Here is an 18,179-nt window from a genome sequence, read left to right as displayed (position 1 = left end):
TTTATCTTGAATTTTATTAAAATAAATGAAAATGCCAGACAAGTATGAGCATGGCTGGACTCTGCAGTTGTGAGGATCCCACGCTGTTCTATGGATCCACCATTCTTTTGAGGTGCCGACATCATACTGACACCAGTACACCTGCATCAATCAACCATCTCATCATTCCTAACATCCATCGCATACCACAACACAGGATCAATGCAGACACATCTGGTGCAATTTTATTTTTTCACATCCATCCTCTTCCTCTCTAATGCCACTTCAAAATCTATTTTCAACTTATTTGCTTAAGAACATAATGCCAAGAACACCAATTGCGAGTTTTTACAACCACCCATTCATGCCTGGTGACATTTTAGATTTGAGTTGGCTGATTCTGCACTCTAAAGACAATGGACTAAACAGAATATCCTGTATGAGTACAAAGGATGGTACATGAATTATCCCACTTGAGATCCTAGCCCTCTCCTTAGCTTAACACATGTTTGATGTGAGAACAAAGATTGTAATGTGGTCACAAGGCAATGACCCTTCATCAGGAAGTAGCACAAAGGTTTTATTTATTTTTTCTTCCTCCATAGAAATAACTTTTATCTGCATCAACTTCAAAGTATCACCTGGTGGTTAAAGAAACATCACTCTACAACACTCCACCTGTACTGAAACTTTTCTGCAAGAATCTTAAGCTGAAGGCATGAAGCAATTTACTGCTTCTGCTGTAGGTAACACCAGATTTATTCACCTGGAGAATTACCCTTCCAAAGAGGAACAAATTTACATAAACTATTTAAGCACTGACACATACTATGCAGAAGTATTTCTGATATCTGAATTTTATTCTTTTGTTAGGGTGCCCTGTGCCTGTAAAGGGTTAATGGGTTATCAAACCGCTCAGTTTCATTCCAGCAAACAAGGAGAGACAAGACTCCACTGTGGTCGACTACAGTTATCACAGTTCTGGATGGATGTCTTACAATAGTGTGATCCAAAACAAATGGGTTGTAGAGAAAACATTTAATCACATTTTCTAAGAGAAATGCAACATGTAAGAGAAACAAAAAATAGAACTTAAACTGCAACACAGAAGAAACAATAAGTATCCAAACCATGGGATATTGAAAAATAACGTACATAAATTTAATGTACAGTAAATTAAGAAACTATTTGGAAGTCTAGAATTGTCCTATCACAAATCCCTACGTGGTTAACAAAGCCAACCCCCTAAAAATTCATGAAAACTTCAAAATAAGAAAGTAAAGAAAATCTCCCCCAATTCCACTCCATGCCAAGGCAAGCAGTACAACACCTGTCCCTTGGCATTTTGAATGCACTTAACCAATGCTCCCAGGCCCACCTTATGGCAATAATTATGTAGAAAAAGACTATTGGAGCCTCTTGGAAGTCTTATTTGTGACTTGATGCAAACAAAATACAAGGCATATTCAATGTGATAAGTACAATACACTAATTATCATAGTTTTATGGCGGTCTCCAATTTAGTTGCATTGCTAAAACCATTTCCCGTGCAAAGTCCTCCTACAATGAATGGTACGCCCATGTTCAGCCTGTTAATGTATGCTTCAGGAATGCAATATTGAAATTCCAAAGATGTCTAAAGCTAACTTAAACCAGTACCATGAAGGGCATATTAGGCTGAAAAAAATGTGCAATACCAGATACTCTTAAAATCATATGGCCACATCCAGTTTCATTAATTAAAAAACTCAGGTGTGATAGAATTATGAACTGAATTCAATGAACCGGCCATGTGAATAATGCTGACCAATGGCATGCACTGAAAACTACCTTTCGATGTCTCGGCAAGCCCCTTTTGCAAAGGACTCATCTTTCCAACACAGGATAGGATTTGGGGGTTAGCTTTCAAAGTCTAGCGTTACTATGCAAAATTGCCAATGCCAAGAGGAAGCAATGGTTGTTCCTAATCTAACACTTTAGATCTGTATACAAGCCTACTGTAATTTTTTCTAGATATGAAACCTGTCACATCTTACAACATTTAGCTGGATTATATGAAGATGTTCATAGTACAAATATCCTTTTATCTACACACAATGGCATGATACCGGTAGTAACTGATTAGTGTACAGTAATTCAGGAGTCAAATTTTCACTCCAAAATTTAAATGCTGTCACACATTCAGACTGCAGGAACACCATCCTAATGTAACAAATCGGTGGCTCCAAACTTCCAATGGCTAAATATTACAGCAGGATGTTCAAGCTATACTGTTGATGCCTGCCACAAAGGCAATACCAGTTTCAGGCAAGCAGGGCCATAGATAGTGGTAGCCCTTCTTCAGGTGACAAGGTGAGGGCGTAGGAGGTGGTGAAAGAGCGTCTACCAGAGCTTCGTGGAGAATCCTCCAGGGGGAACCCTCTGGCGAGAGGGCTGGGATGCTGGCTCAGGAGTAGACTTGCTAGTGGAGGTTCCTGAAGCAGGGTTTGCTGGGGCTGCAAAGAGAGAATGTTTGAGAACACAGTTGTGCATAAAACCAGGTCAGGCATCCTCAGCCATGAAAAAACCAAACAGACCTAAATGAACACGTTTCAATTAGTAATATTCTGGAAGCCCTAAAGTACATATACATACATTCATGCAGAAATAAGCTAGTACAGTACATCCCAGTATACAGTATGGAAACAAATGGAAGCACACATGTAATGAAAGCATGCCTGCAACAACACTGCAGAAGAAAGATTCTGCTTTGTGAAACAAATATCTATCATATTTACAGAAAAGGAGCAGCTACATGTGGGGGTTAATAAGAAAAATGGTGCTTCTGGTTTATGAGAAGAGGGATTGCAGGAGAAATATAAGTAGGGTTATACTTAAAACACAAGCATAGACTGACACGTTTGCTTACATCTGAGGACAAGCTTTAGTAATTTTGAACCACTCTAGAGGGAAGGAGGTTCATGAATACTACTAAAGAGAGAAAAAAAAAAGTGTGTGTGGGGAGGGAATCTAAACTTTTACAATTTGCATGTAAACAAACATGTGTCAAGGTTGTGGGAAGAAAAAATTAACACTTACATATACCAAGGGCTTTTTCCTCCCGTACAAGGAAGGTAGCCAAAATCAAAGGCATAAATCCACTCCCACCCAATTCATCCCCACATACTTCACTCCCATTCACGATCCTTCCCTCCTTTTTTTTTTTTGGCTCCTCCTGAATAACAGGTCATCTCTGCATCTTTTCCACCTTTTTAGGCCTGTTGCTGACAACACCCATGTTTGGAAGATATTTAGACAGGGGTGGGGACATACAAGTGACTGTCAATGTACTGCAATGGAGATGTACAAGTGGACCATGTACATGCTACTGGAGAAAGCCTCTGACAAAGTATTATAATTATTGTGGATATTGGAGCATATTATAGACCTGAAAGGAACCCTGGTATGGATGATGTGGAATTTGATAAAAGTTGAGAACAAGTGACATGAAAAGTAGAAAATTTGTAGTGATATATGTCCCCCCAAAAACATATTCTTGGGAAGAGTGACTATTCCAAAATGTTGGAAGACAAAGCATGCATTAAATGAAATACTGAAAGGAGGAAACTTAATAATTATGGGAGTTGGAAGACAAAGCATGCATTAAATGAAATACAGAAAGGAGGAAACTTAGTAATTATGGGTGACATGACAGTGAAAGGTGGAGAGGAACTTTGGGGAAATATACTACTGGACATGACCATTAAATACACAATGACTCAATGGGTAAAAGAATACTAGATATAGAAATAATGAACAGTCGAGACTAAATAATTACGTCCGAGCCTGAAATTGTGAAAAAATGGAATACAAGACAAATTGGGAGTGACCACATTAAGTTTGAACTAAAAGAGGAAATCTATTTGGGAAGAAATGAGAAACAGAAAAGGAAGACTGATGTATGACAAAATGGATTTTGAGAAACTCCATTCTTTCAAATAGTGAATTGGGAAAATTTCTTTGATGAAGAAACAATGAAAAGAAATGGACAATATTATAAGAAATATATGATAAAGGAATGGATAAATATGTACCAAAACAAAAACAGGAGTTGACGGACAAATTATACAATATAATTAAATACTCACTCAAAGAAGGAGAGGTACCACAGGACTGGAAAAATGCAAATATTGTACCAATATATAAAGGAGGAAACAAGGAAGATCCAACCAACTACAGACTGGTCTCCTTAACAAGCACAGTAGCAAAAATGTGAAAAAGTTATCAAAAGTAGATGGAAGGAAAAAATATATTGAATCCAAATCAATTTGGATTTAGACGAGGAAGATCATGTACAAAAAAAAAAAAAAAATTATCTGCTTCTGTTCGAGACTAATAGAAATAATACAAAAAAGGGATGGATGGGCAGACTGTGCCTTTCTAGACCTACAAAAAGCATTTGATAAGATACCACACACTAAAAACTATTTAGAAAAATAGAATCAATAGGTAGCATCAGAGGAAAATTATTAGAATGGATGGAAGACTTCCTGACTGGGAGAAAAATGAGGGTAGTAATTAGAGACAATTTACTCAAATTGGGAAGAAATATGTGGTGTCCTGCAATGTTCGTTATTGGCCCCCATCATATTTGCCATGTATATAAATGACATGGATGAAGGAGTGGAGGGTTACGAATTTCTTCACAAATGACACAAAAATGCCAAAGAAAGTAACAGAGGAGGATTGTGAATCATTACATTTAGACCTGGAAATGGACCCAAAAGTGGGAAGTGAACTTCAATACCAAAAAATGTAGTATAATGGAGTTTGGAAAAAGTATAAATAGAACATCAAGAAATTATACAATTGAAGAAGTCAAAAAAGTGAACTCTGAAAGAGACCTTGGAGTAATAATCAGCAAAGACAACACCAGACAAACATATCAATAAAATAGTCTAAGAAACCTTGAAACTATTAATGTCAATGAAAGTGGCATTTGACTACTCCAAAACTGGAGTATGCAGCAATACTATGGACACCCAGTACTAAATAGAATATAAAGAAATTTGAAAGAATACAAAGAGCAAAACAAAGTTGGCACCAACTCTCTCCAAATTAACATATGAACAAAGATTGTCCAAATTGGAATTACCAACTCTGGAACAAAGAGAAAGATCTGCTGACTATAGAATCATTAAAAGAATGGAAATACTCGATAGGAATGATTTATTAAAATGGGACAAGGGAAAAACAAGAAGACATGAAAAGAAACTAAAAAAGAATAACTATGGAAGAGATGTGGAGAGGGGGGGAAAAAAAAAAAAAAAAAAAAAAAAAAAAATGCTTCCCACATAGAGTACTGGATACCTGGAATAATGTAGATAAAGAAAGTGTGCAAACGCTATTCAAGATTTTAAGAAAAAACTTTATACTGAAAGATACAAAGACGGGTCACCAAGAGCATAGCTCCCTTCCCGTATAATACAACTAGGTAAATACACAAACAAACCACAGGCTGGAATGGATGTCTAGAACAAGCACTTTTTCAACAAGTTTGGATGAAACACCTAGTTTTGTATTAGTTTTCAGTATTGGGAGCTTTGTTTATCGAGTGACCGAAATGATAAAATAATTTCACATTAGCGGTCAATACAAAAATGGAGAATAATGAAGACCAAAAATATAGTGAACCAACAAAGAGAAGACTAAGTATAGTTAAATCACCATTAGGTGTCATCCCCCAAAAGAGTTGCAACATTGAAACACCAAAATTGAATCAAATGTTTGAAAATAATGTTTTTTCAGGATTTATAAAAGAAAGTGGAATACTGGATAGAGGTTTGGAATTGGAAAGAGAATCAGTTTAAAAATATCCTTAGAAATCAAGAGATAACAGAATTAATAAATTAAATTATATATCTGAAAGCTGAATACAGGGTAACGCATAAGAAGTGGGGGAAGAAAAAATAAATAAAACAAACTATGAAAAAGATCTTGGAGTGATGATTGGAAAGGACATGAAACCAGATAAGCATATAAACAAGATGTTCGGAGAAACCTACAACTTATTGAGAGCAATCAAAGTGGCATTTACCTATATGGACGAAGAAATGATAAGGAAAATACTTACTACACTAATAAGACCAAAACTCGAATACGCAGCATCACTTTGGACACCCAGTACCAAAAAGAATATTAAGAAACTAGAAAGATTACAAAGAGCGACAACAAAACTAGCACCAACACTCGCCGAACTAACATATGAGCAAAGACTATCCAAATTGAACCTACCAACTCTGGAACAAAGAAGAGAAAGAGGAGATTTGCTAACTATCTACAGAATAATGAAAGGAATGGAAGTTTTAGACAGGAATGACCTATTAATGTGGGACAACGGTAAAACAAGAGGACATGGAAAAAAATTGAAAAAGGATAGTTATAGAAAAAACTTGAAAAGGAACAGTTTCCCGCACAGAGCGATAAATATATGGAACAAATTAGACAACAAAACAGTATGTGCTAACACTATACAAGATTTTAAGATAAAACCTGATGCGGAGAGATACAAAGACGGGTCACCATGAGCATAGCTCCCCTCCCGTATATTACAACTATGTAAATACTAGGTAAAACTGAAAAAACAGAATGCTGAAACGAGAGAACTTAATGACAAAAAATATATACATATATATATAGTCAAAAGGTGAAAACAAAAGAATGAAAAATGAAGATACAAACAAAAATAAGGCTTTGAAAAAAGAAATAAAAGAAATACAAGCAGTGACCAAGAAAGTTAGAGAAACAATAAAAGAGATCTCTCCAAGAAATAAAAAAAATCAATGGAAAGTGGAACAAGAAAACCAGAAAATAACTTTTAAAGAAATAATATAGCAACAAGCAAGATAATGGAAATGAAACGGTAATTAAAGTAATCAAGGAGAAAGATAATTGGGTCAGACACAGTGGATGGAAAAAAGAAAAAAAAAAAAGAAAAAAAAAATGCATAGTAGTTTATGGTGTTAAAGAACAACATAATGTAGCTAGGTACTTAAAAAAAGAAGAGAAAGAAATTGCACAAGAAATTCCGAAAGTTACAAGTGGAGAGAAGTAATATAAAAAGAAATATAAGTGCATAGAATGGGACTATATTCTAAAGAAAAAAAGACCATTAAAGATTAAACTAAGGTCTTAAATGATAGAAATACTATCAAAAACAGCAAAGTTGGCAAAAAGTGAATATTACAAAAATATGGATAAAAAAAGAAATGAGCGATGAGGAAAAATAGGGAAAAGACACTAAGAAATGAAGCAAAAGAGAGAAAAAAAACACAGTGGTGGACATCTGGAACAAATTGGACAAAACAGTGTGCAAAAACCATACAAGAATCTAAGAACAAACTAGATGCTGAAAGATACAAAGATGGGTCACTACGAGCATAGATCCCTTCCCGTAAAATACAACTAGGTAAATACACAAACCTTAGTCCAAACTAGTTCTGAAAAGTTAAGTCTATTCAGAGTATGAAGGGATGAACTGTAAGTTACAAACCCTTGAGCCAGGGAAAAACTAATTATATGAACACCAGAATTATTAGGACAGGATCATGCTATGGCATATCTAAAATAGATCATGCTTTAAATCCTATGCTGTTATAGACATAGTATATTTAAGTATCCTATGCCCAACAGATCTAAGCTAATTATAGATGTAAGCCAAAGAAAACCAGACTTGCAGAAAACTGCAGAATGGAGAGACTGTAGCAAGAATTAATTTGAAGTGATTTGTTAAAAGCATCAAGTCTCCTGTATCTGCAATAAAAATCTAGTCATGTCAATTACATACAAATAGTATCCTGGATTGGTAATAAATATCCACACAGGGGCATCAGGTCTTTAGCATTTAATTTGAACTTCTATGTGAAATAGCAAAATATTTGGGATTTATTCACTGTGGAAGCAAATTTAAAATAAATCTTAACCAAGGCAAGATATGTTGTGGAAGAAACATGTACTCAGGTTGACATTAATCCATTTAGTTCAACAATGAATATTAGCTTTCTGAGCACTAATTGCACATGCCAAAGAATGTTAATGACCTGATTTGGCCTGTCATCTTGGTAATATGACTAAAACAAAAATGGACTTATAACAATTAGTCCAATCTAAGCTATCAGCAAAGGAAGAAAAAAAAAAAAAAAAAATCCATGGGTCTCTGTATTAAATATCGATACCATCTCAAGTGGCAATACAGTGTCTTTTTTGGTGGTTATTTATTACAGCATTACAAAGATTACATGAACATGTGGTATTCTAGAACCCATCTACTCTGCTACTCATACATCACAGCCCGGACGTCTTCCTGAAATTTTACAATTTGGGTGGATAGCCATGTACAATACTTAGATGGACTATGAATGAATGAATGAATGAAAGAATGAAACAACTACAAATAGACAAGACATAGGAAAAAAAACTTGGAAAAAAAAAATCAAGCCTGGCTGAAATAACATACAAAATTTGATAAACTTGGATCTGAGATAACCCACACATGGGAAAAAAAATTATAACTACTATCTTTGGAATCGTGATGTAAAAATTCAAGATTATGGGATGAAAGAACATCAAGGACAACAAAATACTCAAGACATTGTGAAGGATGTTACAATTCTTTGTGCACAGATGCCTTAATTTGAAGAATATATAATCCAGGTAGACAATATAAATGGATTTAAAGCAAAGTCTGGTAAGAGGATACAGATGGGACTCTAATTGCAATACAGAATTGGTGTTATGCATGTAGTTAAAAGTTTTGCATCCCTCTTGTGTACAGATGTGCACAAGTTTCATTTTGACTAACAGATATTCAGTTGTGTAGTATGCCTTTGGTAGCGTACAGGTAGTTTAAGATTAATTAATTTGCCTTGGAGATGATTATACTAAGATTGAGAAATATGCCTCTTTAGGTGGTATCAATATAAAAATGTAAAATTGTGGTCGAGTCCATGGACTATATGGTCAAGAAACACAAGTGCAGTCTATACACGCCTTGTCTAGTGACCAACCGCTATATACCCAAAACATTAACAAATAAAAGAAAAGGTAGGATAAAGTATGTCCACATCCTAACCTCAAATTCCTACAAGCTTTTAGCACACTTTGGAAAGGAATTATAGGAGAATTGTATCTGATACTGTATACAATTATTTCCAATGGAAATTCCAGATACTAGAAGCAAATTCTACTCCCAGTTATTCCTAGAATTTTCATTCTGAAAATTTACATTTCTTAATTTTAGATTCCCAATACAGTAACTTTAGCCAATACGATATATACAAACAGGTGCAGTAAAAGAGCAATCTGAGGTTGGATGATAAATTCTTCTACTCTACGCTTTCTCGCGCCTTCACACAGCTGTTAGCTCCGTGCCTGGTCACAAAATAGATCTCAATTGAAATTGGTCCTTCATGAAATGGAGAAATAAACTAGCCTTTGTCAAGTTAGTTGCTGAAACATCACCATTTTTATAGTTTACTACACTTATATACTATAGTGGCTATTATCTTCTTGCAAAGCTGTATGAAGCTTATTTCTCAGTATCAAATCTATGACCCAAAGATGTATGCCTCGCACACCTTTCTGAATGACATCAGCCTCAGTAGTACTTAAGTGGAGACAACTGTATGTTCATGGTGGGGGATATTGCCAGACTTGTTCAGCACAACACTAACTGTTGCACACAGTAACTAATCGGTTCAGCAAAACCAATCTCTATTGCAGGCAACATATGTGGCAAGCTGAAGACCAACACTTGACAGAGTACCATACTTCATAGAATCGATTCTAGCTTCTGCCAGGTGATTTCATTCCTCTAAGTGGGTGGGAAGTACAAATCCAAGACTTGTGATCAAAATCCTCTCAATATATGACCCACCTTGAGATGAATCAAGAAGTTTGATTTTAGCTACAGAAAAATATCAAGTAGGATACCTTATAGGTGTTATTCATACATTAGTTTAGGCTGTCACCAAGGCATCACATTGCACTGGCATACTAAGCTGGGGTTCATGGGGTGGGGTGGGGGAAACCTTAAATGACTACTTAAGTCAGTTCACCTTCCCTGCCTTACAATACCATCACCAAGGTTCAGACTGAAGCCAAAGCGTTTGTACACAATTGAGCATACCTGCTGATGGCAAACTATAGTAAAAGAGCATTAATCTCAGCAAGGATGATGGAGAAGAACAGGGATGGGTCGAACATTCTTCAGCAATTCTTTGTACAGTGAAGCTTCAGTTGTGTCCCTTGAACTTGAAGTTCAAGTTAAAGTTAAAGTTATTCCTACATAACGAGTTATACGAGCAATACTCATAGATCTATGGATTCAGTTTTGCCGACTCTCGAAGTGTACGTGTACCAAGTGTCAGTTTAATTTGCCTGCTCAGGTTCTGTCACCCCTCCTGGTGTAACTACAAATGACATTCGTTGCCTGAACATTTGATACATACGCCTCCTGTATGACAACATTTCCAGTCAATTGGCTGGATATATTGCCATACAAGATTAACTTGTTCAGAACCAATTACATTCAGTACAAGAAATAACTTTTGTATTTGGATATATTTACAGTTATAAAATAGTCAAGAATAAACAACAGACTACCTTTGCAGGCAACTACATCATGGCCCGAAACAAGAGCACAAGACTCATTTTTCGGATTTCGTATCTGGGACAATACTCTGCCTTTCACTGCACTTTTTCGAGCAGTGGGAACGGGGAGGGGATGGGTTGTGACGACTTAGAAGAGATAATGGGGGAGGGCACCGGTGGCTGACCAGCTGTGAGTGTGCGAGGCAGCGAGCTTGTTACCTTTCCGTTTACAGGGGGCACACATGGGAGCATGAAGATCCCAAGTGCTCTGGATCCCTTCCCCTGTCACAGGATCGCGTCTTCTCCATGCTCCGCTGAACACTGTTGTAGATGTTGAAGTCGTGGTTGTGATGGTAGTGGTGGAAGGAGGTGGTGATGGTGGGTGGTGGTGAAAGTGGCAGTAGTAGTGGTGGTGATAGTGGAAAGGTCAGCGTGCACGTTTCGTGAATTGAGCACCAACAACTCCGCTCGCACTACGAGTGGATGGTGTGCAAGATCCGTGCAAACAGACCCGATAGAGATTGATATAGAATGACGAAGAACGAGTACACTGCGACCCGAAGGACGGTAATCAATAACCGATTAACTTGTGTCTTGAACTGGCGAGGGGAAACAAAGAATGAGGAACGGAAGATTAGATGCAAAGGTGGAAACATGGGTACTGAGGGGGGCAGAGCACGGGTAAAAAAGAGTGGGAAGGTGGGGGGGGGGGCGGAAAGGAAAATGAAAGATGGGGTGGGGGGAACTGGGGAAGGATGGGAGGGCGTAGAGGAAGGGGGGAGGATGAGAGGGCGGAGAGGAAGGGGAAGGAAGAGAAGGTGGAGAGGAAGGGGGGAGGAAGAGAAGGTGGATAGGAAGGGGGAAGATGAGAGGGTGGAAAGGAAGGGGGAAGATGAGAGGGTGGAAAGGAAGGGGGGAGGATGAGAGGGTGGAAAGGAAGGGGGGAGGATGAGAGGGCGGAGAGGAAGGGGGGAGAATGAGAGAGCGGAGAGGAAGGGGGGAGAATGAGAGAGCGGAGAGGAAGGGGGGGAGGATGAGAGGGCGGGGAGGAAGGGGGGAGGATGAGAGGGGGAGTTATGAAAGAAAGAGGAGGGGGAAGAGAGAAAGAGGGAGGGTGGGGGAGAGAAAGAGGGAGAGTGAGAGAGGAAAGGGGGGAGGGTGGAAGAGGAGAGAAAGAGGGAGGGTATGGTGTACACGTACCCCACAAGCATACCCCACAGGTATGCGATCGGGACTTAGATTAAGACCTGGCGCTGGTGGTCAGGAAGGTCCCCCCCTTCCAGGAAAGGGACCGCAGTTAGGTCTAGTCTGGTCATAGCGTCGGGTCAGTCACCGCTTATATACTACCTGACCAGAGTAGGTAGACCAGTTAGTCAGTCCTCTGTCCTTGTAGCGCGTCACTAGGCCTTCACGGTCGGTCCCCCACTTCGGGGACCACGCCACGTCCGTCCTTAGGCCGACGCACACGTATCTTAACCAGAATAAAGGACACAAGCCAATCAGAGCTTCATTCTCTCCCTACGCCACCTAGTCCAAGTAACATACCCGTATGTTAACAAGGGTGTGGGAGGAAAGGATGGTGTACAAGAAGAGAGGGGGAGGATGGAGAAAGAGGGTGAGGGTGGAGAAAGGGAGAGGGGAGTGGGGAGGAAAGAGGGGAATTTGGGTTGGGGAGAAGAGAGAAAGAGGGCAGGGATGAAAGATGGGGAGAGTAGGGACGGAGATGAAGGAAGAGGGGGACGAGAGAGGGGAGGGGAGAAGAAAGAGGGAGAGGGTGGAGATGAAAGATGGTTAGAGTGGGAGCGAAAAGAAGAGGGGGATGAGAAAGAGGGAGGGTGGGTGATGTGAGGAAGAGGGAGGTTGGGTGATGTGAGGAAGAGGAGAGGGTGGTGGGATGAGAGGAAGATTGGGAGGGTGGGGAGAGGAGAGTGGGTGATGGGGAAAGTAGGAGGAAGAGAGATGTGGGGGGAGAGGATAGGATAGGAGGACCCCGATGGCACAGCTCCGTGCTCTGGATCCTGCCGGTACTCGTTCATCGTCGGGAAGAAGCGCACAGCTGCCCCTCGGCAGCAACCTCCGCCATAGGGGTGGGGGGTGAGAGGACGAGTATGTAAAATGATGAGGAAGTCAAATTTGATAAGGCCTATGTCCCAACCCCTTCAGATATTGGCCTGTCGTGGGTAGACGCTCCCTTCCTATGGACTGATATGGGAGGGTGAAAGGGGTTGTGGAGGATTCGGTGGAAAGGGCCCGTTAGGGCCGACGAAATAAGGACGCGTGCACTAGGCGTCTTTAGGGCAATGGCCAGAATGAGATTGTGCAGGACAAAACGGGAATAGATGGATTACATTAAGTGGTGTTGTATCAAGTCTACATTGAGGTTCGTATATATGCTTATTTAACGCCTTACAGTACAATGAACTTGTGCAACTAAACACACTTGGAGTTCATGTTTGTATGCGCGAATCTGTGTCAACAGCCTGTACATATACACGTATGTACAGTATGTGTACATGTGCGTGCGCGCAAGAGAGCACAAGTGTAATTCATAATAATCACAAGTGTCGTGCGCGTATATAACCAGTCTTAATTTGCACAGGGAAACTGTACACAAATGCACAAGGTAGTGCATCTGGGAAGCACATAAATCATCGTTGTCGCTCCCAGCTGCAGGAACTCTTCCGTACAGTACGCACTTGGGAGGTACTGCAAGACGTCACACTGCAGGGTGATGGTGGCACCAGGGTGACCGAAGTCTGCATTTGTATTTCGTCGACAATAACCAGCGCTTCTATACTTGAGGACAGTATCGCGTTGTAAAGGAGTCAGAGATGGTAATCGAGGGTAGCAAAAAGTCGGAGGTTTCTGGATTGGAAAGGGAGGGGGGGAGGGGGTTCCCTTTCCTCCAGGCCCCACCCAACATAGAAGCAACTTTTGATCACCCTGTGGCCACCACAATAACATAGTCCACAGACAATAGTTCCTACTACAATCACAAAAACATGTCAGCTACTATTCCGAAAACATGACATGTTTTGGCGTCGTTTGGTGATTTCAGCTGGGATAACCGAGTAATGACCAATGAACAACTGAATGAATGAATTAACGACTGAACGAATAGTTTAAACTACACTTGTAGTGTAAGTGGTATCTAATGAATTTATGACTACCAAAGTGCAAAATCCTCCATACGATCAACCAAAAAGTTTCGCGAGGAAACTGAACACATCCTACTTTTATCTTGTACTTGTGTAGTGGCTGCCAAAAGCATGCCAAAAGCATATCAAAAGGTCGGGTAGCGCAAGCAGTCCATGGTGCTTAGAAGGGATGCAGACCTAAAAGGGGGGCGGGGGGAGAGGGGGGGGGTAAGACTGCATCTAACGGTTTCTCGATTCAAACACCTTCGCTGGTTAACCGTGGAACATCTCGGCAACACCAGTCGAACTTCAAGTCGACGACTACTAACATTACAGAACAGTATTATACGAAACCTGTCGTAAAAAATGTTATTTCCCCAAGGCTATGCAATTAATTTAATATTTATAAACAACTTAGGTCAACGAGAATGTCCACAGGTTAAACGTAAAAATCTGATCGAATTTGATGCCTCCACAAACGCCACATTCGACACTTCTATCTTAGTCCCTTTGACCTCAGTCTTATTTCTGACTGGCGCCAGATTTTGTTCAGATGAGGGGAACTCCGATGCCAAAGGTTTACAGTGTGGACATGGCTGGATAGCATTACTACAACTGGCGTGCAACCCATTCTACTGTTCCATATCTACGTGTACGAATACTAACGATCGTCATGAGGCAAGGAAGCCGAGCAGATTTTCGAAATGCTAAAGAACTACCTCGTAATGTCTGAAAAAAAGAGTTGGTGCAAATAAAACAAAATATACATTCTAGGTAAAAGTAGTGAGAGCAAGTTGGGAGCGATGGAGGGAGGGGGGAGGGGGGAGGTCGAGCTGGCGGAGGAGCAGCTGCAAACCCGCTTAACCCATTCAACTCCGATGACAAGATGTCTTGTCATTTGGTCAAATAAAACAAAAAATCATAATAAAACAACAAAATGTTTGATGATCAAACAGCACCAGAAAAATATGACGTCATCAGTCCTCCTCGAGGAGAACTGATGACGTCATATTTTTCTGGTGCTGTTTGATCATCAAACATTTTGTTGTTTTATTATGATTTTTTGTTTTATTTGACCAAATGACAAGACATCTTGTCATCGGAGTTGAATGGGTTAAGACTTAACTACCAAGCATGAGTGCGGTTAGTTTAAGCTCTTGAACCAATTAGTTAAAAGAATGTTAGTTCACAAATCCATAGTTAGTAAAAAACCAATGGCTAAGAATACTGTGAAAGTGGCTTCATCTTAGGACTAGTGTTTTTGGATTATTTTGATACTAGAGAAACTATTTTTAGTGCACTCGCTTTAACTTTTTTGAAATTAGTCATCCTTTCTGTCACACAGTTGGTAAATAAGCAAATATTCAAGAATGAATTGTGAACCATTAGTAAACAGTTTTAAAGTTAATTTTTAAAGAACCAGTGTACGGTGCAAAGAATTATTAAAAAAATTCATCACAAACCCTCGGGGGTCGTGGAGGAACGAGAATGATATAATTCACGAACTCCACGACCCCAGATCGAAAAGCCCCCAATGTTAGTAAAGCCCCGCCTCTGGGGGCTCAGGAACAGCAGCAGACACTGGACCCCGGCCCGCCACAGCAGGAGAGATCATTCCGGGGGCGGTATGACGTCACGGAATCCATGGCACTCGTAAAGAGAGGACATCTCTCTAGACAGACATTTGTATTTCCTAAAGTTTTTCTTAACGTCGCCTTATCTATAATTCTATTCTAGATAGTTTGGTGGATATAGTCTTCGGTCACTATAAGACGCCTTTGGGGCCAAATAGCTGTAACATGCCCTTTTGCTGTGACAATGCACGCGCCTGCGCGCCCAGTCATCTTGCAGTGAAAAACAGCGTCACTTGGCCTCTATTATAGAGGCCCGGAGGCGCCGGGTGCTCTTGACCCAATAGAACTATCTAGAATGCAACTAAATGCAATATTCATGATACTATAATTTCAACACCTTCGCTGTGTAGATACTTTGGGTTTTCATTCTAATACTACACGATTTTATTCAGGTAAGAGGAAGAGTTTCAGTAGGGGTCTGAGAAAAACGAGCCTCTGTCCGGCAACAGTTCGGGCCAATCGGCTGGAGGTGTTGCCATACGAACGGGTCTCCTTTTTCTCAGACCCTCTGATGTGATTCTAGAAGCCTTCCAATAAATTTGCTTCAGGTCGCAACCGGCTCTAGGTATTTTTGGATACCACCCAGGCGATGTTATTCATCGCTTGGCTACAACCTGGAGTCGTATATACGCTACGACAAGACCATCTCTGAATCTGTACTGAAAGACAAAGACGAGGAAGAGAGGATGAGGAAGACAATGAAGAGAAAGAAGAACGAAAGAAGGAGGCGGAAGAGAGAATATTAAGAAAAAAGAAAAAAGAGGAAAGACAGGAGGATGGGGGATTGTTTCAGGCTAATCTTTAAAGCTGCCCTACAGACGGACACGTGCAATGAGTGGGGGGCATCTGCAAACACTTCCTGAAACGCTTTTCCTTATTCAAGACTGACATCTCCATACTTGTGCTACCCCCACCCCGCATATCTGCTACAAAGGATGGCGAACTTTACACATTTTATTTTGGGTGACGCCAGATGATTTCAACTGGCGGGTCACAGCGCCGGAGGCCTTCAACTAATTTTGACCAACTCTCTCACTCGATTGATTCTGGTTGCTGTCATGAGACATCTTAAAACTGCAACGAACGACGGGTCCCGATTTCAATCATGCGCCTTTTATGGACTTTCAGACGCGTGTGCAGACACTTATCTACTCGCAAACGCCGAAATTAAATAGTGTCTAGTATTCTAAATCCGAAGTTCTAAAATCTAGAAAAAATCCATGTACCACGGGCACGTAAGAACATAGGTATGAAGAAGACTACAAGAGACCATAAGGGCTACACTAGGCAGTTCCATGTCTATTACTACCTGTCATCCCCGACGAGTAATGCTGGGGTTTATGGAATCTAGTCATGCCTGTTACTTTAATTTGTTCACACACACACACACTAAACAACCCATATTGCACTATATTACTAATGATGTAGAGAATATTGAATCAATATATTGACCATGTGAAGGCCACTAAACCATTTCACGCCCTTGTTGTTCTACTTGTACGTTTGTCTGTCACCATGTGGTCTTATTAAACTAATGGGCATCCCCTGGGTTACGTACACGACATATTAGTCATATTGATCTTGACCTGCACCTGGCGCTGCCTGTCGATTGGGCCTCCGCAGAGGCGAGTGGGCAGGACCGACCACCCACACCACTCGCACACGCATTTCTCCTACTCCTTTGGGCACAGAAACAGTCATTTCCAAGTTAGGAGAGAGAGGGAAGGACGGGGTGGGAAAGGAGAGAAGTTGGGGGAGGGGAAGGAGAGAAGGTGGGACGGAAGATGTGGGGAGGGGAGGGGTTAGAGGGAAGGAAGGGGGGAGCGGAGGGGTTTGAGGGAAGGAAGAGGGGAGAGGGGGAAGGAGGGGAGAGTGAGAGAGGGATATAGAGTTAAATTGATAGATAAATAGACAAGTTCATTATGCTAACCTTGTTCAAAGTATGAAGCACAATTAAAGATAAAGAGGAGTAGGGCTGGCTAATCAACAGGATATACACTTGCCAAACCATCCCCATGATGTAGCTCACATTCAGGAGGAATGGTTCAAGCTATCCCTCTGACGTCTATATTCGATTCAAGGGTGTCCTCCTGCTGTCGCCAGACATTTTCATTCAGCTGAGGGACCAATGATGGGTACCTGTTTGTTGTGGTCAAACGAGACGGACGTCGATGAGAGTGGTCTCCCCCACCACGTGTCCTAAATCCCATCAATACCCTCATCTCCAACTAGAGGTGCAGTTCCGAGGGGCTGGCGCTCGGTCTCCTCACCAGGAACAAAATTAGTCAACTTTATCTTCTCTTCAATTTCTCGATTATGGATTCGTGACAACCAACGACTCTCTTCCTCCTATCCAGAGGTATAGAAACACATCTACAATAATACAAGTCTACAATTTCTTCCCCGAGAAATCTATTGGAGGGCCCGAGGATCGATGCAGAGATGAACAGATCAAGGCTATGAGGCCCTATTCACTCCCCCTTATCTTCCAAAAGATCGCGCCTTTGTTGTATTATAACTACATTTCCAACAATGAAAAAAAAGAAAACCTCCAAGACCAAAGATATAGGACTGTCGGCGAACTTTGAAATCCAGCCGATATCGCGAAAGGAAACAAACAAGGTGCGAGGGTGTTGACGATGGGCCACCGTGGCACCCGGGGCCGGGCAGCGCCACCTTCAACAGTGACGTACTTCTGCACTATAGCCCGTCTCAAAGAGACATTCAGTTCAGGGGAAAAGAATAGGGAATGTAAAGTCTCCCCACTGACCGACGCACCATTAACTACAAAATTGACCCC

At 40.7% G+C, this 18,179-nt stretch overlaps 1 protein-coding gene across 3 annotated transcripts in view; it reads right to left on the bottom strand.

Moving 5' to 3' along the window:
- The window catches only part of Jupiter (microtubule-associated protein Jupiter), a 131,734-nt gene continuing 113,555 nt past the window's right edge, over window positions 1–18,179 (bottom strand). For all 3 annotated transcript variants that reach the window (XM_076186313.1, XM_076186312.1, XM_076186314.1), the window contains 2 exons: window positions 10,828–10,929; window positions 1–2,474 (listed from right to left, as the gene is read on the bottom strand). In XM_076186313.1, coding sequence (XP_076042428.1) covers window positions 2,362–2,474; window positions 10,828–10,929 — 215 coding nt within the window. In that variant the 3' untranslated portion in view covers window positions 1–2,361. The remainder of the gene's footprint in view (window positions 2,475–10,827; window positions 10,930–18,179) is intronic.

Source organism: Oratosquilla oratoria, chromosome 6 (genome assembly GCF_046742065.1).
Source record: "Oratosquilla oratoria isolate Oo_2021 chromosome 6, ASM4674206v1, whole genome shotgun sequence".
Lineage (NCBI taxonomy): Eukaryota > Metazoa > Arthropoda > Malacostraca > Stomatopoda > Squillidae > Oratosquilla > Oratosquilla oratoria.
Note: the sequence above shows the minus strand (reverse complement) of the source record. Positions and strands in the feature narration are given on the sequence as shown.